Genomic DNA, 24,353 nt, shown 5'->3' on the forward strand with positions numbered 1-24,353 from the left:
TCATAAAAATCAAAATTTGAAAATTAATTTTTTTCGCAAAGATATAGCAGTTCAAAGAAAATTTGCAAATGCATTGAAAATGCTTTCGCCGCCAAAGTGTTGGTTCAAAGGGGTAGGTTACATTTGCAGATTTCATTCATTGATCATTCGTTGATAGGAAAAATTTTCAAAAATTCAAAAATACAAAAAAATCAGAAATGTAAAATGTATTGAAAAACTCGATTATCGAGAAGCCAAGAATCGCTCATAGAGAGATAAGCGAATCGATGCCTTTGGGCCTGAGGAAACAAAAAAGTTTAAAACCCCACGCGTTTAGCACCTCTATTTCCTAGTACTCGATCAAACGTGTTGCTTACAAATGGAATGAGCCTAAGTTGGCCTGATAAACGTCTGATAAACTGAGTGTTGGATTTTGTGAAAAATAATAAGCTAAATTGATTTATATGCTATTCTACAGTACTTGTGCCTGAAATAGAGTCCTGCAAAAATGGAGTAGTGAGTTTGAACAAAGAAATGACGATATGAGAGAAATACATATATTTGTTTACCACGATTATGTTTTTATTCTTCTGCAGCTATGTACTCTCATTCTGGTCAAGATTATCATACAAGAATTTAATTATTTAATTAATAAAATGATTAGAGCATACAGAGAAACAAACTGAATAATCCGATTTAGATCAATTGCATACCACTAAAAGTGACAAGGAGACATAACATGTCTTGGTCATCAGTTTAAACAAAATTATTTGTCTTTATATTTATGACCCACAAATTAGAGAATTTGCTGAGAGAAGCGAATCTACGCATTTTACATGACGTGAATAATGACATGAATACAAATTCTCTAAATGTTGAACCACAGTTGCAAAATGTCAACATTCTCAGTTTTTATGCTTTGACCTGAAATTGTAATCGTCTTCATCATTTCACTGTGAGTTGACATCTGAGAAGGTGTGACCCACGCATTAGTCCTTTCAATTTGTGCAACGAAAATCGTGGTTTTCAAAAAAGTTTGAGCAATGTTTGCGTTCTTTCTACTTTTGCTGATTGGATGCACAACTGCATCCAACAGCACGGCATCAACGAGACCAGGCGAAACACCCATCAGCGACTACCACTTCTCCGAGACAGGTTTCAACGTGGATCGACTGATTGACCACTTGCTCGCTGTAAGTTGTACATTTTCGGGTCTTAATTCATAAAGCATATAATTTGAAACAGATAGATTTGCAGAGTTGAAGCTGATCATGATTAAAATTGGTGAATATTTGCAGATTGACCCAGAAACCGGTGCTCAAGTGATGAATGCAACCCGTGTTCATGACACAATTCCTCAAATTTATGGAAATCAGAGCAGTAAAATCCCTTCCTTAATTCTTGGGAGAAGGATTCCACGCAAAGCTGGAGGACCTTTGGCAGTGCTCATCCCCAGAAATGCGGACGAGAAAGCGCTACTCGGAATCACAGGACTGTAAGTTGTCACATAAGAAAATATTGAACGACCGTAATTTGTCATATTCTAATTCCCACACGTTTCTCGTATTCTCGTGCTCTTGAAGAAAGGGGATACCGAAACAGGTGACGCTCACGATTATCCAAGTGAACAATCTCTTGGCCACCCTGGGGCTGGCTCGCACAATGTTCCTCATGGACTCCAATCTGCTCCTCGAGTTGGCCGGATGCTTCGCCTACTGCAAAGAAAGCCGGGCCTGTCTCGCTGCTGCGCAAGAGTGTGACCCATCCTCCGTGAACTATATCCAATGCTTGGAAGATGCCGAAAGCCTGGGTGGCACGGATTATGAGGAGGTAAGAAATTTAGAGCGCTATTAAAAGGTCGCCTTTTTGTACCAGAAGCTAAATGTAAAACCAACTTTCCTCCAGGAGAAACCCAGTTCATCCTCCAATTCGTACTCAGCGTCCAAGGGATATTCTGAAGCTCAGCAATCACAATACAGCCCCGCCGCGTCGTCCCAATTTGGTGGTTATAATCCGTTCCAGTACCCCGTATTTTACCCCCAGTACGGCTACCCGCTCTACCCACAATTCCAACCTTATGGATATGGACCATCACCGTCTGCTGTATTTCCACCATTTTACGGATACCCGGCTGCCCAAAGCTACCCTTCCTCAGGGTACTCACAAAGCCCTGCGAACTATGACGATAAGCAGAGTCAATCCACTTCAGGAGCAGGAAATTATCCTAAAACCTCTTCCGCTTCAAGCTATTCGACCCCAAAGGACATTTCCCCATCCAAGCAGAAGCAGGTTGAGAAGGAAGTTGCCGTTATTGCCCCATCGCACGCGGACTATGGCTCTTCCCCAGCTTCAGCACCTTACAAACCGTCCCCTGCCCCCCACTCACCGGCTGCAGCGCAGTACAAGAGAGCGGTCAAACTCCCCATGCGGGTATACGGTCCACAAAAACCCCGTCGTCGATTCGACAATAGTCAAATTCACTAATTTATTGCACATGACTGAAATATGACATTTTATCTGAAATTTTAGAAGTTTTTAGGGTCGTTATTGTTTGTTTATTCCTTCGTTGCATTAAATTTATTAAATACGACACGATTCCCAATTCGATTATGCATCAAAATAAACCTCTCTTGATTAGAAACAACGTTACATTAATATCATGTCTGCATGAGAATCAAAAATCACACATAAATGCATAGGTAAATAAATAAGTACATAAATGCACATATATGCAAGCCGTTGGAATCCTCCTCACATAATACACACATGCAAGCCGTTGCTTTTTCACTCCCCAATCGAACTCCTCTTCTTATCGTTACCTTCCGTTCATAAATTTCGACTAAAAATCAATGTCAGCATATCTCGATGCTACATCAGACCGGATGATGATACTCCAATTTTGGAGGCTTTCATCTAATGCATATATATGCATGTCGTCTGCTTATTTATAAACTTGGGCATTTGACTGCGATAGATTTACAATAATAAGGATGTGCTGATTACGTAAAGGAATGATGCAGGCCAAGAATTATGCATCGTGTACATTTCTCACTTCAAATTCCAAAACAATATTGTTAGTAAAAAATAATCTCATTGCTTTTGACTTTAAGTATATGAGACGACCGATAGATTTTGGCCATTGTCCACTTTTGCTCGAGGAGTTGTCATCCACTCTGGAAAGTCTCAACTTGGTCATTCTCAGATCCTGATTTCTCATTTTGCACACCTATCCTTCTCAACATCATGGACAAGTGCTCATCTTCGCTCGTCATCGTTATTGTTGCTGCATATTTTGTCGCGGCTGCAACGACTGTGATGACCCATCCCAACGGCCCTGCAACAATCGTAAGCCCACAAACTTTCTACCACACTCCCCCTGAAACAGTTTCCTGCACTCGTAGTAAAATTTGTGATGGAACAGGACCCCACATTGGACTCTGACCTGTTTGGGCCTATCGTCATTCGACGTAATCGTGCCAGCCACCCACGTCAACAGGATGTCCTTCCAGCTGGAGAGGATGATGTAGGGACGGAATTGGTTCGCTCGGAACGAAACCTACTGAACGGGCTGTTACCCCTGTGAGTGACTTCAATATTTTCTAAAGATATAGCTAAAACTCCTGGCTTACAACGAAGTAAAGGGTCAAATCAGTACATACGTTTTAATTGCACAGTCCAACGGCTTCCCTCATCACGGAACTTCTCCTTTCTTTGAATAATCTTCTTGCTAAGTTGGACGTAACCGTGGTCCTTCTTCCGGCCCCATTTCCTATGCGTCTTGCAAAATGCGTTCCTGGCTGCCTCCGAAACGCCGATTGTCGTGACGCCACTACCAGTTCGGCCCACCAAGATGTTGGATCCCCGATCAGTGCCGTTTTGGGCTTGCTAGGTAAACTTGGAGGTGTCTGAAGTGCATCGTGTAGAATTTGGTCCTAAATTTCATGTCGTTAAATTATTAGCTTTTCCCAAAATAACTAGTAGCATGATTCCGCAATTAAGTAATGCAGTCAAATGACACAATTAATAAGAAATAAACTAGTTTTTATATATCGCATTTCTTTATTATTTCATTAAATCATCGATGTCGAAATTCATTCATGTCTTTATACTCGGCCGACGTCCATTCTTTTCCTGTCGTTTAATAATAAGGCTATCTCCGTTGCTTAGTACTAGGCACACAATTTGCAACACAGGATTTAAACTCATATAGTAGTACATACCTATAATTAATAGCAACATCAGCAGCGACGATTATCTATTTTACGCAGTTCATTTAATAGTACAATAATTAAATCACTAAGATATATAAATGGTGATAATAATAAGCATAATTATACTAATTTTATAATAAGTTGTCAATAATAATAAATTCTAGAGTAACTCCACTATAATGGAACCTATCATCATTCATAAACATAAACGGACTCAAAAACTTGTGTCGTAGTAGTAGAATCATTAAATCATCCTGCTCTGGAAAGTAATGACATATTTACATGAAATTTATTACAGAGTTAAATGTACATCAGTCCAGTCAGTCATCAATTATTATTCAACTTCTCCCTTCTTTTCTTCTTCTTCTACAAAACAATCAGTTCGTTGATTAGAAACTTTAAAATTTTCGTCTTACTACGACAGGTGATGAGATATTATATCTTTTTGGTGAGATTTCAAAAAATTCTATAACATTGTCTGCTAATTTATTTCCTCGTGTTTGTGTGTGTTGTAAAATAATTTAAAGCTGTATCACAATATTGAAATATGGGGGCGTAGGTAGATATGGATAGAAGCGTGGTGGATGGATGCATACCAATCATTTAATTACTATGAATATACTTTGAAATCTTACCATTAATTTACATAATTTGAAGATAATACTTAATATGCTGTTGTTACAAAATATTTAAATAGGTTTCACCGAAATTAATTTAGTTTGTATATAGCACCTCAATAAAATCCTACAAATATTGATGAGTACCAAACCGTTGATAGCATTGGTGGCTATAGTACATTTGTAGTAGGGTTTTTGCAGTACAGCTATAAAATATTTCTACTACGTGCACGTATGGCATTTAATTAATTAATCGAGTAATTAATCAATTAAAGAAAGACCCCTCCATAGTTTTAAAAATCATTTAAAAAACACCAATTCTTCTACTAAAATTTCTCCTATCGAAAGTTGCGAAACTCTCTCAACTCAATTTTCACCAGGACTTTCCCATAAATTAACACAATAATTTTGATGTGCTGTTACTGCACTTTGACATAACTAGGCTCACTGTTTCTTAAATAAAATATGCTGGGTTTATGAGCAGGGAAATATTGATTATTATTATAGAAGTCTTCCTTCTGTTATTTTCAGGATGATGCTGGGTAAGAGGACAGCGTATCTTTCAGGGCGACCATTTGTTCTTCTCCGAGTTTAATTTTGTCGTCGATTTCTCTGGCGTCGATTATAAGCTTTGCCTTCATTTTGACAAAGTGGTGATAATCCGCATAGTCTTCGGCAGTAAGGTACTTTTGTAGGATAATTGACACTTGGGCGGAGCGCCGGTCGATGTTCTCCTTTAGCCCTTTAGCTTCTTCTAATTGTTCTCGCAACTTGTCCCGTTTACTTTCCAGGATTTTCTAGATATATAAAATGAGAGAAGATTTAGTAAAAAAAAAATCACTTAGAGGTGAAGATAATTAGGTCAGGAATATTTTTACAAGTCACGATCTTTTCCAAGTGAGTGCGATGTACAACAATTGTAATAACACGACCATTCAGAAAGATAAAGGAATCACGTTACGTTATGTAATTGCAAGAGTAAAATTGAAATTTACAACAATAACTTTATATTATAGACGGCATTGAACATCATCATCATCATAAGTATTCGGCAAATAAGAAGTTGAGCAGCTAAATCACGATCTGACCACTCAAACTTCTTGTTGTGACTACTGAATTTGAACTATTTCAGCTACAAAAAATAGTAGCAAATAATGGAGATCGCCGTGTTTGTAGGCACATATGTACGTTTATAATAATAAGGAGTCGCGTTTTTTTGCAATAAATAATGCAATCGATTTACTCACCTTTTCTTGAGGATTAGAATTATTTTCAGTCAGACTCATCAGAGCATTTTCCGCTCTCGCCAATCTTCCTGATAATCCTAGGAGAAGGCTCGTAATCTTTTCAATTTCCTCAACGTGAAGCTTGAATTTATCAAATTCATTCCGTTTTGCAGATCCTTTAACGCGTTCAACAACTTGATGACCCAAGTCTTCGTTTGATTCGATTTCCTCTCGAATTTCCAACTGCTCTGTTCTTAAAATTTCCAATTTCCTGCTAATCCTTGACACCAGCATCTCCTGGAAATATTTAAGATACAAAACTAAATGTTTTGTCATAGTCATGAAAATTATGAAATTATTGTAGTCCCTAAAAAACAAAATAGAGCAAGTATAATAAATATAATCACCTTTTGTTGGTTTAGCTCTTGACTATCCTGACCCTTGCAGGGCGAACTTTTGCTATTCATGTCGTTGACGTACTGCGTCAAAAATTTTGCTTTACATTCGGACGTGGTAAAGTAAGCAGAATCCGCAGGGAGTGGGGCATGGCCGTTACATCTGTAAAGAAATTTATAAAAGAACAAATTAGTTGGTTGGTTCGCTGAGAATCACACAGTTTACGTTGTGTAATAATAATAATAATGTACTTGATAAATACTGCAGAGTTCGTGACAAAGGGTTAGCGAAGAGGATGAAAAACATGAAGCGATTCACCAATGGGAATTATGAGATGGTACTGGTGCAGAAATTCATGCACTAATTAATTACTTCTACAGACCAGTTTTGGGATTGAATAATACTCACTCAACTCAAATGCATTTAAATGAGCGACCGAAATGGTTAGCGATTAAATAATGCAAATGCAGTTAGTTATACGAATGATAACATATTTCTGAACTGCATGTGGTATCTTCTTCAAATTGGAAGTGGTTCTATTACAAAGGGTAATATTTATTCCGTCGGAATCATCTAAACATGTAGAATGTCAGAAGCGGAATAATAGTGGAAATAAGGTAACAAGCTTTATGGAACCGCTTATGCGGGAAGGTAAAAAATTTGCAACATTATTTCAACTCATTTGCAGATGTGTGCATTGCATATTCATGAAACCATGGGCTGAAACGAGTCTAATCTGATGAGAGATTTTCTACTAAATTGTGCTCATTGACGACGGGTGAGCAGAGGATATGTACAAATTGGAAAAAGCAACAATAATTTTTGGCGTTGAGCGATTTATGACACATTTACTACTGCGTTACCAACTCGAGACAGTTGAAATTATTTACGACCTCGAATACCATGTTGGATCATCTTTTTCTTACAGAAATATTACTAAATTGAAATTTACCCTACGCGAAGATGGGGTAGCAAAAGTATTAATTTTTTTAAACAATACCGAAATTCAGTAGTGGCCCAGCTCATAGATAACTCGATCAACAACAACTCCTGTTTTCCACTACTCTTTCTACGAAAAGGTGATTGTCCTCAAATTCAATTAAAAAATCATGGACAGAACAAAGCCAGACTTTAAAGGTAAACAGTCGAGTGCAAACTGTGCACATATTAAAAATGTACGAGAAGTCTTATTTAATTAAAAAATGCAAATGATTTGTCGTGTCACGAAGATCACTGATGTGGCGCCTACTCTGAGAACACCATTGGATCAGACACGATCAAATACCCTTCGATCGTCGGCGATACACCGAATTTGACATGGTGATATCTACGACTGGGAGGTTACAGTGGCCACTTGCTAGAGTTCATACCACACATATGTCATCTCAATCATAAACCTTCTACTGAATCACTGCATATTATGCGTCACAATTAATCACATGATTCGACAACGACTTACTTTGTATCAACATAAACCAGTGATTTGCTCCGTCGCATTGCATCCACCCAGTAGAAAATCTAATTTGCGAGGAAAATGCACAAATTCTCTTTGGTGAAATCCCTTCCCAAAATTACATCGCCCTTTGCTCATGAATAGGTCCAAGTCCTTTTAAACAGTTCTTTTACTCTCGGACAGTCGTTTCCTATGAACTTGTTGCGTCTCCATTTTCCAAAGTATGTGTGCAATATGTATACTAATTAAAAACACCACGCACGAGCTCTGTTTTTCTCTCTTTGCAATATTTTCTTTCAAAAAATGATCACGAGAAAACTTGGTAAAAATAAGTTTATATGCGTCGCACGACGATCAACACTGGAGGAGATTCCATTTCTTTTGAGTATAACACCGATTAAATGACACTTATCAATGGGTAGATAAGCATGTGGTTTGGTGATATCAGCGAGGATGAGGAGACAGTCATCACACCATTTATTTATACTACTACACACCTTATTCATACCACTGTGTTTAATCTGCATCATTATTTTGAGCTTTATTTGTAATAATAATATGTTGCTTATTGCTGCTCTGCATTAAGTAAGTTTGATCTCCCCTATTTAACACAGAGCCAAATACTGCCTCACAACAAACAAGTAACCGTCAATGAGATGTTTGTGCCTGGCGTCGTAATGGCATTGGAATTAATCCATGGACATATTTATACGCTGTTCAGAGCAGGGTGGTGAGTAATATCATCTTAATTGCACGAATACCTTGTAACCAATACAAACGTGTTAACAGCACGTAGCACTAAATGGTTCAGTAAACGAATCAATTCTTTATTTGCAACGGGAATTTGAAATGCAACAATTTTAATTTGTATAAATATCCCAGCTGCTGCTGGCATTTAACTTTTAGATGAAACATGACTTTTAAATGAGAATCGGGTAAATAATAATAATTTAAAAAATAGAAAAGCAGTTTTGAAACGAAACTGACCCGTCACTGACTGACAAACCATCACCGTGTCATAGAACTGTGCAAATTTGTAATTGCAAAAGTCTGAAAATTACTTATGAACGACTAACAGCTTTTACTTACTCTAGCTAATGACCTGGCTGAGCAGAACACACATTCTTTGTCAGGTTTGCATTCCTTAATTTCCTACAATTTTGGCAAATGCGTGATGTGGCCTTTTGTCTCGACTTGAAAGTCATCATCATAAACAAGCGAGAAGAGTGAATTAGTCAAAGGCAATCCAGGATTATTAAAATTCATACAAATCAATCACGCCACCGACTCGGCAGACCTAGGCTAACAAGCAAGCCGCGTCTGCTTTTTAATCCCAAAGGCAAACAACGGAAAAACAAGTGGGAGAAAAATTGCATGTCTCATTCTTCTCTCTCTCGTCTTCCTCCCATGTACAAAAATTTGGTCTTATTACATAAAGTGCAATATCTACGGTAATAACTGTGATTGATGAATGACATTGTGTTACATGTGAGAAACTTGTTTGCGTCGTTGGTCGCTGTAATAATCATCTCTTTGAATCAGAAAAGACACGGGTTGGTCCGACGGAAAGTTTCATCTCTTCCTGACCTGCCTGCTGATGATTCATCTCTTAATATAAATAATCTAATTCGCTAACTAATCCGCCTCCTCCCCTTCATTTTCATACTTTTTCCTTCTTCTGCTTTTTAATCCGTCCACAGGAGTGAGCAGAGGATCAGATCAGTTCCACACAGAGCGAGATAAATGATGAACTTGACACAAAATCTGAGACAGAGTGACTTCTTCTGTTGCTGCTGCTGCCTAGGTGTCGTCCACCAGTGAACATGACTAAACCTAATTTATTATGGGGGAGAGGAACCACGCTGATTTTCCATCTTATGGCACTAACGTGACCTGTCTACATTCAATAATTTCTTTGTGTGTGATTGCGCAATATTGAACACAAATTCAAAGAGTAATGCAATGCAGTCAGTCAGAGGAGAGTGGAACAATATCCCTCCGGCCGCGGTGTCTGGTCTGTGCCGTCTTTTTAATCCTAACCTCCAATAATCAACAGGAATGATAACACACACACGCACACACACACAACCAGAGACACCGTAGAATGAATGCAAATGCAGGGTTATTACAGAGTTTACCGTAATCTTAATCTTGTAACAATTTGTTCACTACTAAGAGCAGCAGTTATTGTTCCTACTTTGCATACAATGCTACACGAATGAATAATGAGCACTTGAACCTTAAGAAGCTCTCATCTGGGAGGAGATCACTTAAACTGCACCACTTTAGACAGTTAAATTTAATGCTGATGCAAAAGAGCAGAAATAAGCAACTCATTATTACAAGAGTCCGAAATGACACAAAAATATGACTGACTCATACTTTCGGCTTACAGAGCTGACTTTTTAGTCATTGCGTCGACAGTGGACGATGACTGGAGCCGTTTCCTGCCCGGCACCCCGCTTTTCTCTGATGTCTTGAGGTTAATCTAAATACCCGGATTTCATTAATCGATGGTTGCTACACAATTTTCCCACGGCACAACAGATACCAAATAACAAAGAGAGACACAATTTCATGAAAATGCTGTGTACACTGGCAAATGGGTGAACTTTTCGGATACACAAAGTACTATGTGCTGATTGAATGTAAGCAATTTCCTGGTTTATGAATCTATGTATATGAAAATTGCCTATTATCAGGCAAACTATGGAGGATGATTTGACACGATAGAGAAAGTTTGACTGTTCTTGGGGAAACTATCCATCACTCATTCGCCTTATCCAGATGTACTTATTTATCGTCCACCCTTTTACGACCAAGCGGCACATATTATGCCATAATATTCCCCGTCTATTTACAAACAACCTCGAGTCAATCAGGCCAAGCTCATAACAAATATCAGAGCAGACACAGACGTGCATGCGAAAATGGCATGAAATTCTCCAGCAAATACTTGCATTTATGAGACACAAAGAAATGCCGCAGCAGCAAGGGAAATGCCGCAGCAGCAAGGGAAAGAAATCTAATCAGTTCATTGAACACATACAAAATACAATTTGAGGGGTCGTCGTGGTTTTGTCGGAAAAGAGAACTAAAATATTTAGAAATCGATGAGGAAGGAGTTGTTTAATTTGTAAATTATTTATTTGCAATCCGACTGTCTCATAAATAGGAGATATGCAGACGGATGATACGTTTGATGCACCTGATTTTTCATATCTGACGAGAGTACCAATAACCACACATCACTCATGATGATGTACATAAAAAACCGCAATGTATATCTTTCGTGCAAACGAAAAACTAAACATGGAATAAAATCGAGTCCTGGTTACCTTTTATTAGAATCCTGACTCCCATCTTCTGCACTGCCACCCTTATTTCCGAACACATTCTTGTCATCCTGCTGGGAGATGAGAGTTGGTGATGGTGTCTTTGATGGATTTTTTCCACCATCCCCCTTGGGCAGACTTTGAAGCAAGTCCGGACTCGACCTGGGTGATGTATTAGTCTCTTTCTCCTCCTTTTCTGGCTTGGACAACTTCAACTCCAATTGAAACAATCCCTCCATGTAATCCGCCGTCGTTTTATGCTCCGGTAATGGCACTACAAATAAATTGTTACATTAGAACCAATGAAACCCTCATTAATCAAGCTCATCTTGGTCATCATCGTCCAACTCACCTAAAATTTTTTGAAGTTTATCACCCTGTGGCAATTTCTTAATCAAACTTCTCGACAATTCTTCACACTCCAGCTCCTCCTTTGACTTTTGTCTCCCGGTGTATGACGGAATGACTGAGAATGAACCCCCACCGCTGAGCCCACTGCTCCCCTTGGCAGATGACGAAGATGAACCCCCACCACCGGATGAATCGTCAAACGACGAAGAACAGCTCCCCCCACTGCTGCTGCTGCTGCTCGTAGTAGACGAAGACGAGCCCGACCTTATGGGTGAAGTCGCCGTCGTCTTCTTTTCGATATTTTGGGTTGGACTAGGACTACTCCCATTGTTCAAATTTTCCTTCTCCTTCAACTCAGTCTGTGATCCTACATCTGACGTGCAGTTGACTCGAAGGGACAACTCTGAATTTTTCAGGAGAGACTTGTCCTTCAAGCTGGTCGATTTCGTTTGCCCCATTTTCTCGTGGTTCGGATTTTGATAATTTCTACTTCTATGGTCACTATTATACTGGAGGGGTGAGACCATCACCGTGTTGGCCTTGTTTATCGAAGGTGGCAAGGGGGGAGGATTGTGTTGTTCGTAAGTCCCGTTGTGCAGGAGGTGAAGGTCACTACCATTCGGCAAGAATGTGAGAGAGGAGGATGAACTGGCGGAGGATGATGATGACGAGGACGATTCGTGGTGGAAGGGTTCAACTGCCACCACCTTTTCAAACTCGAGGAGGGAGGATTGTGACTGGGCGTAGTGGTAGTGGTGGTAGTAAGGGTCGCGAAGGGGGGCAACTTGTGCAACTGGTGGTGGGATCGTGGACTGGGTGAAGCCCGTCTTGTTGTTGAACAAATTAGAGTCGCAGGACACGGAGCGAGTGAATCCAGAGACTGTTGGCGAGACTGGTTTTGGGAGTTCGTGCGAACTGAAAATCACCGTCGTGCTGGGCGGACGAATGTTGTGGTACTTTTCCCAACCTGGAAAAATCAAGGAATCAAATTATATTCTCAATTCTCAGCTGACTGACTGACCTCTCTTGCAAAGTCAATATTTTTTTTGCTTTTTTTATCTTGGTTACTATGTCAGTCAATGCATTAAATTTACTGTACGAAAATTTATGCGAAATAATAAATTGTAGTAGAAAAATGTAAATAATTGATTTAATGGATCGATCGGGATCAATTGGGCTAAAAAAACCTTCAATTCCATATTATTTTATTCAATCAGCAATCAACACATAAACCACGTTTTTGTGCGACGATCGAGTGACCTTCTCCGCCTATGAATGATCGTGACCGAGTTGCTCATTCCTTTCTGCTGTTTGTGCACCCATTCTTTGCTTCATTGTTGATTTTATCTTCTCTCTCTCAGACAATATTATCGTCGTCGTCTGCGTACTACAACAAGTGGGAGAGAGAAACGATGACATAAAATGGCCCCAAGAAATCTAATATAGAACCAAACCAAGCGTATAATATGCTCAATATCTTCTATGAGCTGCTCTTGAACTAACTAAATTGAACTAATCTGTTGAAAGCAATTCAATTCTATTCCAATCTATTGAACTTCAACTTATTTGCAGAGAAGAGATTGCGCAATGTGTGTGCGATGCTTGGAAATAAATCGAAAATAATAATAACAATCAAATTCTATTCAATTCTAGGGCTTCGATGAATGCAAGTTAAACACTAATTAATTACACGTAGTACGTACGAAACGAAAAGTCGAACGATAGCTGCACAAAATGTAAACCCAACAAGAGTAATAATAGTCTGTTGGTTGGTTTTACTGCATTATTTTGCTTTCACTTTTGTTTCAACGGTACTAATCTGCATTTAATTGCACAGTTGGATGCACACAAACCAACGACGATGATTATTTGAATTTGATTGATGGGGGACAAGGACACATTTCTCTGAAATTCATCTCATTCTCATCATCATCATCCCATCAGCCGACGACGATGACGACGACGACGGCGACAACGACAACGCCGCGGCATCGCATCAGTTCCATGAACCTTTTTTATATAAAAGGATCAATTTCATCCTTTATTATTCAAGCTAAATTGCAAAGTGAATTAAGCAACCGCAGTCATAATGCAACGCAACAAGTCGGAACAATGCAAATTCACCAAATTCAAGATTAGTTACGGGAGTGGGAAAAGGTGCATGCAGAAATTGTTTGAATAAATTCAGCAAGTTTCCCGTTTCGAAATCAAATCTTGTATTATTTTACAGTTGAGTTTGCTTGGTCTCGATGTAATGGTTTAAAGAGTGAGTGCGTTATTACTATTTGAGGTTGTGGAATAATAAGTGAATGCGAGTTGCAATCCTCATCCGGAATAAATGTACATGCAAATTACTCAAATCACAAAATGTTCAACTTATTCATAACAAAAGATTTGAAATTGCATGGTTAAAACACCAAATTTTTACGAAATCTCACTTGCACTCTCAAAAAACATATAAAACATGAGTTTGGTGGATTCGCATCCTTCTCTTTCTTCACTGCCATCATTGTTTCACGGCTAATTGTTTTGTTTGAAAAATCATGACGTATTCCATAATGCAACACGCAGTGACAACGGCAATAATCATCACGATTATCCACATTATCAGCACCTATGCACACCAAAGACGTTCGTCGAATATATTCTACTGGTAGCTCGTTCGTGGACCAAACTAACAACAAAACAGGCCGTAATTGTCACTCTTATTTATGACTACCAGCCAAGCCAAGTGGTAGGACAATGGAAGATATAGAGAGTTGCTGCCTTTTGGTTGGTATCCATTGGGCAATGGTCCATTATCAACCTTTCTTTCGTCCTTGTTCTTACAGAGCAGCAGCAGCAGCCGGAGTATTATAATTTGCACTTGTCAGCATCTCAACAATTAAAGGGTAATGACAAACAGTTGCATAAAACATAATAACAACAATTAATATTAACCCAGTTTCAACCAAAGCTGCCCCAAGACATTCACTCTACATCTACGCAGAGTGTGACCATAAAAGAACACTGATTTTGGTGGCAGGAATAGTTTCGAAATGGTTTTACATATTCAAATCCCAATGACAAATCCAACCAACCACCAAGACAAATCATTTCCAGGTGCAATTAGCTACGTAGCTGGCTGACTGACTTGAAATCTCGAAGGCGTTGACATTTCAGCGGTTTAACGACAAAAGCGGTTGCTTGACTGCAGAGCAAAGTAAAACCATCACTAAATTACGACTCATGTTATGTATGCGCACTGCACTAGCAACTAAATAACCACGACCAAGAACGGTTCAAGTTTAGTGGTAAAAGAACCATGTGAGAAAAGAAAGGGAAATTACGTGGGTACAGATAAGCATATTTATGCGGTCATCCATACACATCCCCATTCTTCAGCCAATACCTGCTATCTATCTGCACTCGTATAACAAGAGCCGTTTGACGACTACGTTTATATTCTTCTCCTTATCATTGATAAGATAAAGCAACGACACCATCACGAAGGGAGGAAGGAAGGAAGGAAGGAATTACTACGATGACGGGGTGAATTCACTTTCAATTTTTCGAATCAAAATCTCATTAGCATTCGGCTCCGTTATTACACGATACTCTAAAATGTTGGTGTCAGCAATCTTGAATTTGCTAATGTTCGCCAATAATCTTTCCCCAGTTGAAGTTGAAGTTAACGCGTTCTTGCTCGCTTGGCATTGGCTTCCAAACATGTCATTAAAATGTAAGAGCTTTATTTTTTCCTCGGAATCCTGGCCAGAATCGTGTATGTCAAAGTGAAGCCCTACCCAAAATAAGCATTACTCTAGGAACGACAAATTATAGGGCAAAAATACGAATAAATTTGCTAGCGAGCCGCATATGTACGCATGTGCATAAAAAGTCTCAACTTTCTTAAATTCCTCTGCTATTTTTTATTCTTAGAAAATCCAACGTGGCAAAAACCAGCCGTAATAAAATTAAACTAATGGGTGTTGAAGGAAGACGAATGTTTGTTGTTGATTTGATACATCTCTTTTATTTCGCACACACTACTACCACTCAATTAATCGACAGCGAGCGAGCAATAATGGGAGGCATCTTCACTCGCATGTGTACAGCCAAGCCTTAATTATTACGGATTTCGTACTGAGAAGAAGAAGAATTAATTCATCAATTTGCCAGCCCTCCAGCGAAAATGTGCTTATTTGTGACGCCTTTTACGCACCATTATTACCAGTCCACATTTGTTTTATAGAGACATATTTACTTTCATTTAATAAAAGCTACTCCTCTCCTCTCGACTATTGAGAAATGGAGAACGAAATGATTGACAAGTTGCAAAAAGATCATCAGAAAGAAAAGAATAATAAAATCGACTCAAATGATTCGTTGATTGGACCACTTTGAAAAGTAAACTGTGACCACTTGAGGTATTATATTGGGCAACATTTTTTATTGATTGGTGATATGGTACGCCTCCACTATATTAGTTACACATCAGTTAGTTATTAGCATTTGCCATTGATTAAGCTTCATAAATTGTTGACTGATCTCAATTACTACCAACAGATTTGTGTTGAGGTGGTCAAGTCGAGACGAAGGGAGATAAATGTGCATGTGCACTAATAATTCTTAATGACTGACTCTCACTATCTCCTCGTCGTGGCGATGTTCAATTTAGACAAATCAATCATTGAGAAATAATGGTCGATTGGAGCGAATCCCTTGTCAACTTTCAAGTAATTGACATTCGTATAAAAAAAGTCGTTGGATTTTCGTATGCCCTCGAAATTACCACATTTACTGCATCGTGCAGCGTAATTTTGCCCCAACGGGTACTAACTTACTTTTTTTAGGTATGAAAATGTGCAATTCAACAGCCATTCTCAGTTACACTTCTCAACTAATAAGATCAGCAAGTGAGACACAGAGCAGCACAAAAGTGGGTGCTCTTACATAACCAAACTTACGACGTGGTCATAATATCGTCGTTGAAGATGCAAAAGGACCAACCGGAGTTTTGGTCCGTTGCATGTCTGTTGAAGGCATAGGAAATGTAATGACTTACAAATTTGCATCTTCAACGCTGATATTCCACCTATGAAATGGAAAAATAAAAAAGCATTCCACGAAATTAACCAGGCGCATGTTTGCTTAGCAAACTTTGCTCCACAATACAAAAAAAACTCCTAAACTGAGATGAACTCTGCGTCTATTCTCTACCCACACAGGCTTAATTGCAGCTCAAGCTGCCTACAACGGCAACATAACATCCCACAATTAGCTAATTAACCACACAGTCCTATTTACTGTCACTATTTACCTGCCACCAAATAGGAGAAGAATGCAAGAATGCGCAGTGGAAAAGAAGGTGTTCTGGGATTCATGACACCTTGGCGTAACTTGGTTAGGATAAAGTGTTGAAATTCCCCCCATTTAAAAGCATTTCCTTTCTGTTTTCCCAATTTAGCAAATCATGAGAAAAATACTAAAACGTAACGTCATCGTTTGTAATGTCGTGTAACGAGAGCAGTCTTTTTCTTACGACTTCTTGTTCTCGTGTGCATGTAAGCAGTACCTTTAATTTCAATAGTTTTATATCCACGATAACTGAGAGTAAGTTACCTGACGAGTGGAAAGGTGCAGATAGAAACGGATGGGATTACGGGTACTAATAATAACCCACAGGTTTCACCTCCACTAATTGACAGCTAATTAAATCTTTACTAAAACATTAAGGCACACACACACATACGCCAAGTGTGAGTACTCCATAGCACTAATGCATAGTGGGCGACGACGATGATATCATCATGGATGGTGTTGCAGTTGCAACTTTCAAATCAAGGGTACACAACAAAAGAGGGAGAATGTGCGTTTTTTTCTCAATAATTCAACCACACCTTATCATAATCGTTATGAAGATGCTATCATCAATTTATTACACGAGTAAAAAGAAAAGTGCTGATAATTCCTCGCATTTACGAGAAGAATAAAAATTTGCCATCTCTTCCAAACTCCTCGTGAGGAATTTTATCCCTGTGTGAATTCCATTCTGCAAAAAGTGTCAATGCCATTACGCTATCCAACACACATGTTCCGTCCGTCATCCTGTCAATCTTGTAGCGTGTCCCAAACCAACCGAACCAACATAATGAGTCTTTTGACGACAGCTTCAATGCAATAATGCGAGTCGTCGTACAACAGAATCTCCGTAATCCAACCTGCTCCTGCTACCATCCAAATGATCCACAAAGAACGGAACCAGAAGACGACCAAGAAGAAAGATGATGGTGAGAGAATGTGGCCAAGGAAGGAAGGATTGCCCATGTCAGTCAGCATCATCATCAGCACGATGATGATCATCAAGTACGAGTACGGCCATTGCTCCTGCCACAAAGTGGACAAAAAATCCGAATTTGCAACAAGTCGTCTTCGTCGTCGTCGTCGTAGATTATGCGGAGATGAATTGGAAGTAGAACGTGCCTTTGGGATCTCGCGTATATATAAATCTCTCTAATCTCTCCAACCAAACATCACGTCCTTCCTTTACTACGCCCGAGAACAAGCAAGTAATGGACCCATCATCACGTGAATATTATTAACTCGACGAATAATGCTCAAATTTGAAGAGCTATTTACACCGTTCCCTCCTAACGCATTTCAATAGGTATTCACTATGTATGGCTCCAGCCATTCTCAACCTTGGAAGGTCTTCTTCAACAGCATCAACATCGTCCTGGTCGTCCTCGTCGTCGTTTACAAGAAACTCCACCAGCTCGGTATTGTTCTTGATGGGCTAGCGGAATGAGGAGACTCGCAGTTATTTTTCCTCTGCCACTCCATATGCATAAATTATCCTGGGAGATGGGATGCGCGATGAAATGAAAGCGACCAACTCCAACACGGAGCTTCGGCGGCGGCGAACGCACTGGCAAAGAACACAATGGGCGATGGCATCCCAGCAATAATCATTATTCAATTCGCATTCGAAAGAATTTGCATTTTTTACAATTTTAGATAGAAGAAGGACGACGATCTTGATGATTTTCTTGACTCCTTCTCGCCGTCGATCCTTCCTTGGTCAATGTTACTCTTCACTCCAGCCAAGGAAGGCAGATTATGTGGAGTCGTCGCCCAAGAGAGAATTGGAGCTCGCAGGCCGCATAATGAGAGAGGTGGATCATGACTTCCCATAATAAACTGCACACCACAACAGATTTGAATTTCACCAAAGAAATTCCAGCCAAACCCAATTGTCTTTTGTGGCTGTTGTGTGGTTCGTGGTGGTGGTGGAGTCATTAATTCAATTCCATAGCTCACTCACTCACATCCCATTATTCACGGAACATTCTTATAAAAGGAATTGCAATCCAGCTCAAATCTTTTGGTTGGCCAAACTTTTTTCCCCTTCTTCGCCTTACGTACGGCGAGGACGCTGCGTTGTGTGAACGACGGCCTTGACTTATCTTGTTGAAACCCGTGTGCGATGCCATTTTCAGTTGAACTCTCCAACCGTCCCTCCCAAAAACCCACCCAGGGGCGATGACAGTGAAAGAATGGGAAAAAATAATTCACATGATCATCATTATGGAAGAAGGAGCAGAACATGGAGCAAATGAGGGTAGACTTTTGACCACATGAAATGGATGCAAGTGCAAAGAACAACAACATGTCATTATTAAATCACTTCTTGTTCCATTACAAAATACTTATGCGTGTTTCCTTCTTCTTTCCGAATGATGTGAGAAACTAATTTCCTTCTTCTTGGAGTCACAAATTCCACGATGGGCGATGCTTCATGGTGAATGTAATCCAGTAAAAAGCAGCTCCATTTACATTTACATACGCACTCATGCATCCATTCTCCAAGTAAGTAAAACAGCACTGCTAAATAACTCACACTCACAATAATGGTGCAGATTAACATCTCAAATCAAACCCATTTATTCCCCAGTTTGATAACGTCTTCCCATTTATTCCATCCATTCTCCATTGTTTTCTCGCTATGCCGATGTCTATATTTAGTTTAAATTCGCCCAATTACTGACACAAGAACAATGGATGGCTGGCCAAGATTGGAGCAACTCGAGCACAGCGAATACGAACCAACTCGCCTCTTGATTCGCTTGATTGATCGACACACAAACAATGAACAAAATGACAAAAAAATATATACCAAATACAAAAGAATTAAGGCAATGACAAAATCAAATCTTTGTTTTTTCTCTGATACTTGACCATAAGCAATCCTAAATCAGGGCGAATTAGGTGCGTGCTATTATTATGCTCAGTCAGTTTAATAAGCTCAGATTGGAGCAAAATCGCTGGTTGTGCAGTTCTCCTCCTCAAATCATTTCACGACCTTGATCAATCAACAAATTTATGTTTTTCCCATCATGTTCCTCTTAATTTGCAGAAGAATCAAACTGTGATCATGGAGCAATAATTACACGACGACTATTACGAAATTCAAATGTCACCAAGAACAAGAACAGAAGACCATGAATTAATCGTCCCATTGTTGTTTAGGATCAATCTATTTTTGATAAGGGCCATAATGCGGAGATACCGTAGATGGCAGATGATGATAATACTGATAAGAACCCAATATTACGAGAATAAGTTGGTTGGTACACGAGTAAATGAGGGAGAACGAGCGAGAGGGGACCCTCAAGTCACTCAATCAATTGTTCCTTCTACACAACTTGCTTCCTTCCTTGTCAATCAGTACTTTTTGTTGGAATAATTGCCGTAAATGAAAACGAAATGAAGGGAGGTGGCAGACACACAGGGCGCAAGAGCAAGGGTTGACCACTGCAGCGGAAAAGTGGACCATTCTCAGAGGTAAAACTAAAACAAATAGATCGTCTCGACTCGATCTCGTATTATTATTCTTATTACTTCGCATAGGTGCATGTGCGTAGGTACACGTGTAGTAGCACATCAGTCATAAAATATAAAGTGGACTATGCAAAGTCGCACAATCCATTTATAAACAAAATTCATGACTGACATGGAATGAAATGAAATGCATTCTCGATTATTTGCGTTGTAGGATGGATGGCAATCACTTTTGTTTGCTCCAACTAAGCCTTTACGACTTCTGAGGTTGAGGTTCACTCTCTACGAACGAATGTTATCAATGATATGGGTCGAATGTGTGGCACGGTGTGTGTGGTGTCAGTGCAGGGATGTGAGCAAAGTGGTTGAATAATGTGAAGCCATATCAATTCCGCCGTGCCTCTGTAGATATTTATTACGAGATGTGCAGTTAAGAACAACTAACTACGACAACTACTATCTCCATTCATCACTGCAACTTCCGTCCAATAATAAATGTATAAAAAGTGCATGATTTTAACACAATTAAAACTTGACCTGCACTACTGCATGCATGCATGTTACTTCCAACAATGAATACAATTCATGACAAAATACAACCACATGACCTATTAACAATAAAATCAAAATGCAGATATGTACATACATAACGCAGGGGTGTTAAATGCTACATAATTCACACCAACAACAACGCGCTTTACAACTCTTCCCTTAAAATACCATGTTTTCAAATTATCAATAATTTTTGGGGGGAAAATGATGAAAGTGAAGTGGATTCGATCTCTATAAACCAATTTAGTTTTTTTTGCGTTAGTGCCGACAACATTCTTTCGAGTTGCACCCCTTTATAATTAATTAATTAAAAGTTGTGTACAATCCTCGGCAGCTTAGGGGATAATTGCTTCATATGAAGGAGCCGATTCCGGTTTGGCAGGTGGTGGTGTGGTTTGTTGAATATGATGAAGAAACCAGGGTTGAACTCGTGAGTGGGAATCAACCCCGTCATAAATCAAATATTTCAGGAACAACAATTTCTGCAAAACATGGTTTCCTCGTCTCCTTCTTGCAAATAATAAAGCAGACCAGAAGAAGAAGAGCGGACCGAGATCGTCATCGTCAATACTCTCCTTATTTATCGGAAAGTATGAAAAGCGTGTGTGTGTGTGTGTTCCTACGTCTCAAAGGACGAGACGAGATCAGCCAGAGTTTCTGGGACCACAAATGTAATAAGACTGGTCCATCGATCGGTGGGATTGATGATTATTATGAATTTACTGCTGTCGACCCTCATTCATGGCGAAATAATGATAAGCAATTCCCATCCTATCTGCCTGCTTCAATAATGGGATGATTACGGGAGAAACAAGGAAATTATGACAAAATACCAAGAAGTAGCTGTGTAGTTTAAGTAGGAAAGTATGCACAGCAGATACCACTTACAAACAACTATTTCAAGTAATTCGGCTACAATTACGTTGCTGAAATTATAGGGAAAGGAATAAGCTCCATTGAAATAGTAAAATTTCATAATCTGGTTCAATTATTGAATATTTGTTTAACGAGGAGACAGTCCCACGCAATAAATAATACGCAGGTGGTGGTGGTGGCATTGATATCATTTGTCAAGTCACCAATTATTTCCAAGGTGTGTTTATTTTCCTAAATGTTAACAGTTGATTCCGATGCTATTGACCAAGATGGGTTATCAGACTGCAAAGCTGAAATAATAAGGTTGCGATCTGTATGTTGTGTTACGTTACCTGCAATAAGAATGAACCGTTTGAGGAACTGAACTCGGATGCATGGATGACGAGATGAGTGCTTTTACCAGGTCGGGATCGCCAAGGTGAACATAATTTAAAAACTGGACTGGATTTACCTCTAGATTCTCTCTTGAATAGAAAAATAACGTGCCATTACCAACAAAACGTTACTCCCCTCACACGGATAACATAAAACATATCGACCATCGCTGAAAAAGTGAGCAAGTGTATCGAGGAGTCGAGGAATCAAGTCCTGTGTGTGTACAAGGTAGCGAAAATGCTTCACTTTTCCGTTGGCTACACGAAATTTACCCAGCAGGATAATTACCACCACACCAGTCGAATCCTCTCTGCCCTGCATATGCTCTGCTGTATCCACCGGTTTATGAGTTTGAGTGACAGGAAAAATCACCAAAAGTGATGCAAAAGCAGTTTAAAATTCTTGTGAGACGCATCCAATTCCAAAGAAGACACAGAAAGACTGCTGGGTTGGTGAGATGAGAAACGCCCAAAGTGACAGAGTTACGCGTATACATTATTTATTGAGAAACATGTCGTTCGGTAGGTAGTGGGGCTACCTAATGGCGAATGGCTCTCCTCTTTTCGCGAATGAGAATCCCATTTGACGGGATAATTCACTTTACGGTAAATCCTTATCCGACCATGAAAAAATTATCCATTGATTGAATATTTCATACCTTTTATATGACGTAATAATACCAATATTTGTGTACTTCCACTGCCTTGCTGACAAATCCGAAATGGGAAACGGGGTAATAAAACAAAAATCCATCAAAACCGTTGCATAAAAAGTTTCGACATGTTTTACGACTTAATTCATGCATAAAATGTACCAAGCCAAAGTCCAGGCCAAGCTAAAACTGTTTAAAGTCTGTGTTAAATTCAGGTTTAATCTCTCTCCTCTTAAGAACAAACAGATCAAAAGGGGAGTTTTATTGAGAGGTGACGAGCCATCCAGCCAGCCAGCCACCATTCATTTACTGCTTCAGATTTGAAGCGAATAATGCAATTATAATCCTAGGAACAAACTTGAATCGAGTCTTTAGCGTGGAAGAGTGGTGGTGGTGGTGTTAATCTGTGCAAAATTGAGGAAATGCGCAGACTTGATCTCAACATCATGACTGCTCGTAATAATAAAACAAAATACCTTAAAATCATAAGAAGTCGAGGAATGTTTCCTGACTCGGGGATTGCATTGGAGGAATTATTGCGTGTTCAGGTGAAGAGTAAACCTTGAGCTAACCAACCTAAGCTAAGATCATGCATGAAATATGAAGGAATCCTCATCCATCTCACCACCACCGCTACACGACGCGTCCACCAAGACACAACATAATAATCATAACAAACAAGTGCATTTCCGTCCTCTTCCTTTGGGTGAGATTTGCCAACTGCGCGTAAGAAGCGGAGAGGTAAATAAATATTTATGTGGGTAGGTGTTGGCTAGTCCTCTCTAATTCAATCTTGTGAATAACTGGATTCTCGGCCAGAGTGGAGAGTCGTGGTACTCGGTTTAAGGCGAAAAACCAATTGAGAATCTTTGACAAACTTTGTGTTTTTGGCCAAATTATGGATTTTACATGAATGCAATCATGCATCGAGAAGGGTGCAAAGTGCAGATTCGTGTGGGTACAAATTACAAAATTCGTACAAAAATCAACCACGAATGAACCTCTACGGACCCTCCCCCTCCTCTTCCTCGTCCTGACCATGACATTAGCCATAGGAAATTATTTTGAAAGAAAAATGTGCACAATTTCGCCCCAAACTCACGACAGCAAAATAATTCACACTTGAGAAGAAAAAAAAAGTAAATTCCATTCGCACTTTTGCACTCTAAACGACGGAACGGAACAATATCGACAGAGAATCATAATAATTCCGTACGTACTCCTCGCAAAAGTAGGTAGGTTGAGATGTAGGAGATTCCGACTTCCTTTCGCTGTTAGAAAAACCTTATCTTTGTTGCCTTGATAAGTGAAAAATTTTATTTTCTATGAACCAAGAAAATAATTGACCTTAGCTGTTAGCATTGAATGGAATAGAAATCCAACTCCACACAGTAATCAATGCACAATTAACTACCTTATATATTGCTCACTAGCACACTTATCTACATTACGACAAGACTTGCAGTTTCATATTCTCATTAGTATCAAGTCTGTGCTTATACAGTGT

General features: G+C 39.3%; 3 protein-coding genes across 6 annotated transcripts in view; 2 read left to right on the forward strand and 1 right to left on the reverse strand.

Annotated features, from left to right (window-relative positions):
- Window positions 1-811: 811 nt before the first annotated feature.
- Window positions 812-2,620, forward strand: LOC110846707. Its single transcript, XM_022093538.2, has 4 exons — window positions 812-1,172; window positions 1,278-1,474; window positions 1,563-1,809; window positions 1,885-2,620. Exons 1-4 carry the CDS (start codon window positions 1,023-1,025, stop codon window positions 2,461-2,463), a joined length of 1,173 nt encoding a protein of 390 aa, XP_021949230.1. The 5' UTR covers window positions 812-1,022; the 3' UTR covers window positions 2,464-2,620.
- Window positions 2,621-3,098: 478 nt separating this feature from the next.
- On the forward strand, window positions 3,099-4,033 carry LOC110847853. The gene is made up of 3 exons (XM_022094883.2): window positions 3,099-3,324; window positions 3,401-3,558; window positions 3,654-4,033. Exons 1-3 carry the CDS (start codon window positions 3,223-3,225, stop codon window positions 3,886-3,888), a joined length of 495 nt encoding a protein of 164 aa, XP_021950575.1. The 5' UTR covers window positions 3,099-3,222; the 3' UTR covers window positions 3,889-4,033.
- The window catches only part of LOC110847852 (protein Shroom), a 150,277-nt gene continuing 129,939 nt past the window's right edge, over window positions 4,016-24,353 (reverse strand). For 3 of the 4 annotated variants that reach the window (XM_035849878.1, XM_022094881.2, XM_035849879.1), the window contains exons 8-12: window positions 11,570-12,535; window positions 11,221-11,491; window positions 6,441-6,591; window positions 6,055-6,330; window positions 4,016-5,604 (exon numbers count right to left, since the gene is read on the reverse strand). In XM_035849878.1, the coding sequence (XP_035705771.1) occupies window positions 5,335-5,604; window positions 6,055-6,330; window positions 6,441-6,591; window positions 11,221-11,491; window positions 11,570-12,535 (1,934 nt within the window). In that variant the 3' untranslated portion in view covers window positions 4,016-5,334. The remainder of the gene's footprint in view (window positions 5,605-6,054; window positions 6,331-6,440; window positions 6,592-11,220; window positions 11,492-11,569; window positions 12,536-24,353) is intronic. The other variant, XM_022094882.2, reaches the window with a different exon arrangement.

Source organism: Folsomia candida, unplaced genomic scaffold (genome assembly GCF_002217175.1).
Source record: "Folsomia candida strain VU population unplaced genomic scaffold, ASM221717v1 Fcan01_Sc003, whole genome shotgun sequence".
In the NCBI taxonomy this organism is placed as follows: Eukaryota; Metazoa; Arthropoda; class Collembola; order Entomobryomorpha; family Isotomidae; genus Folsomia; species Folsomia candida.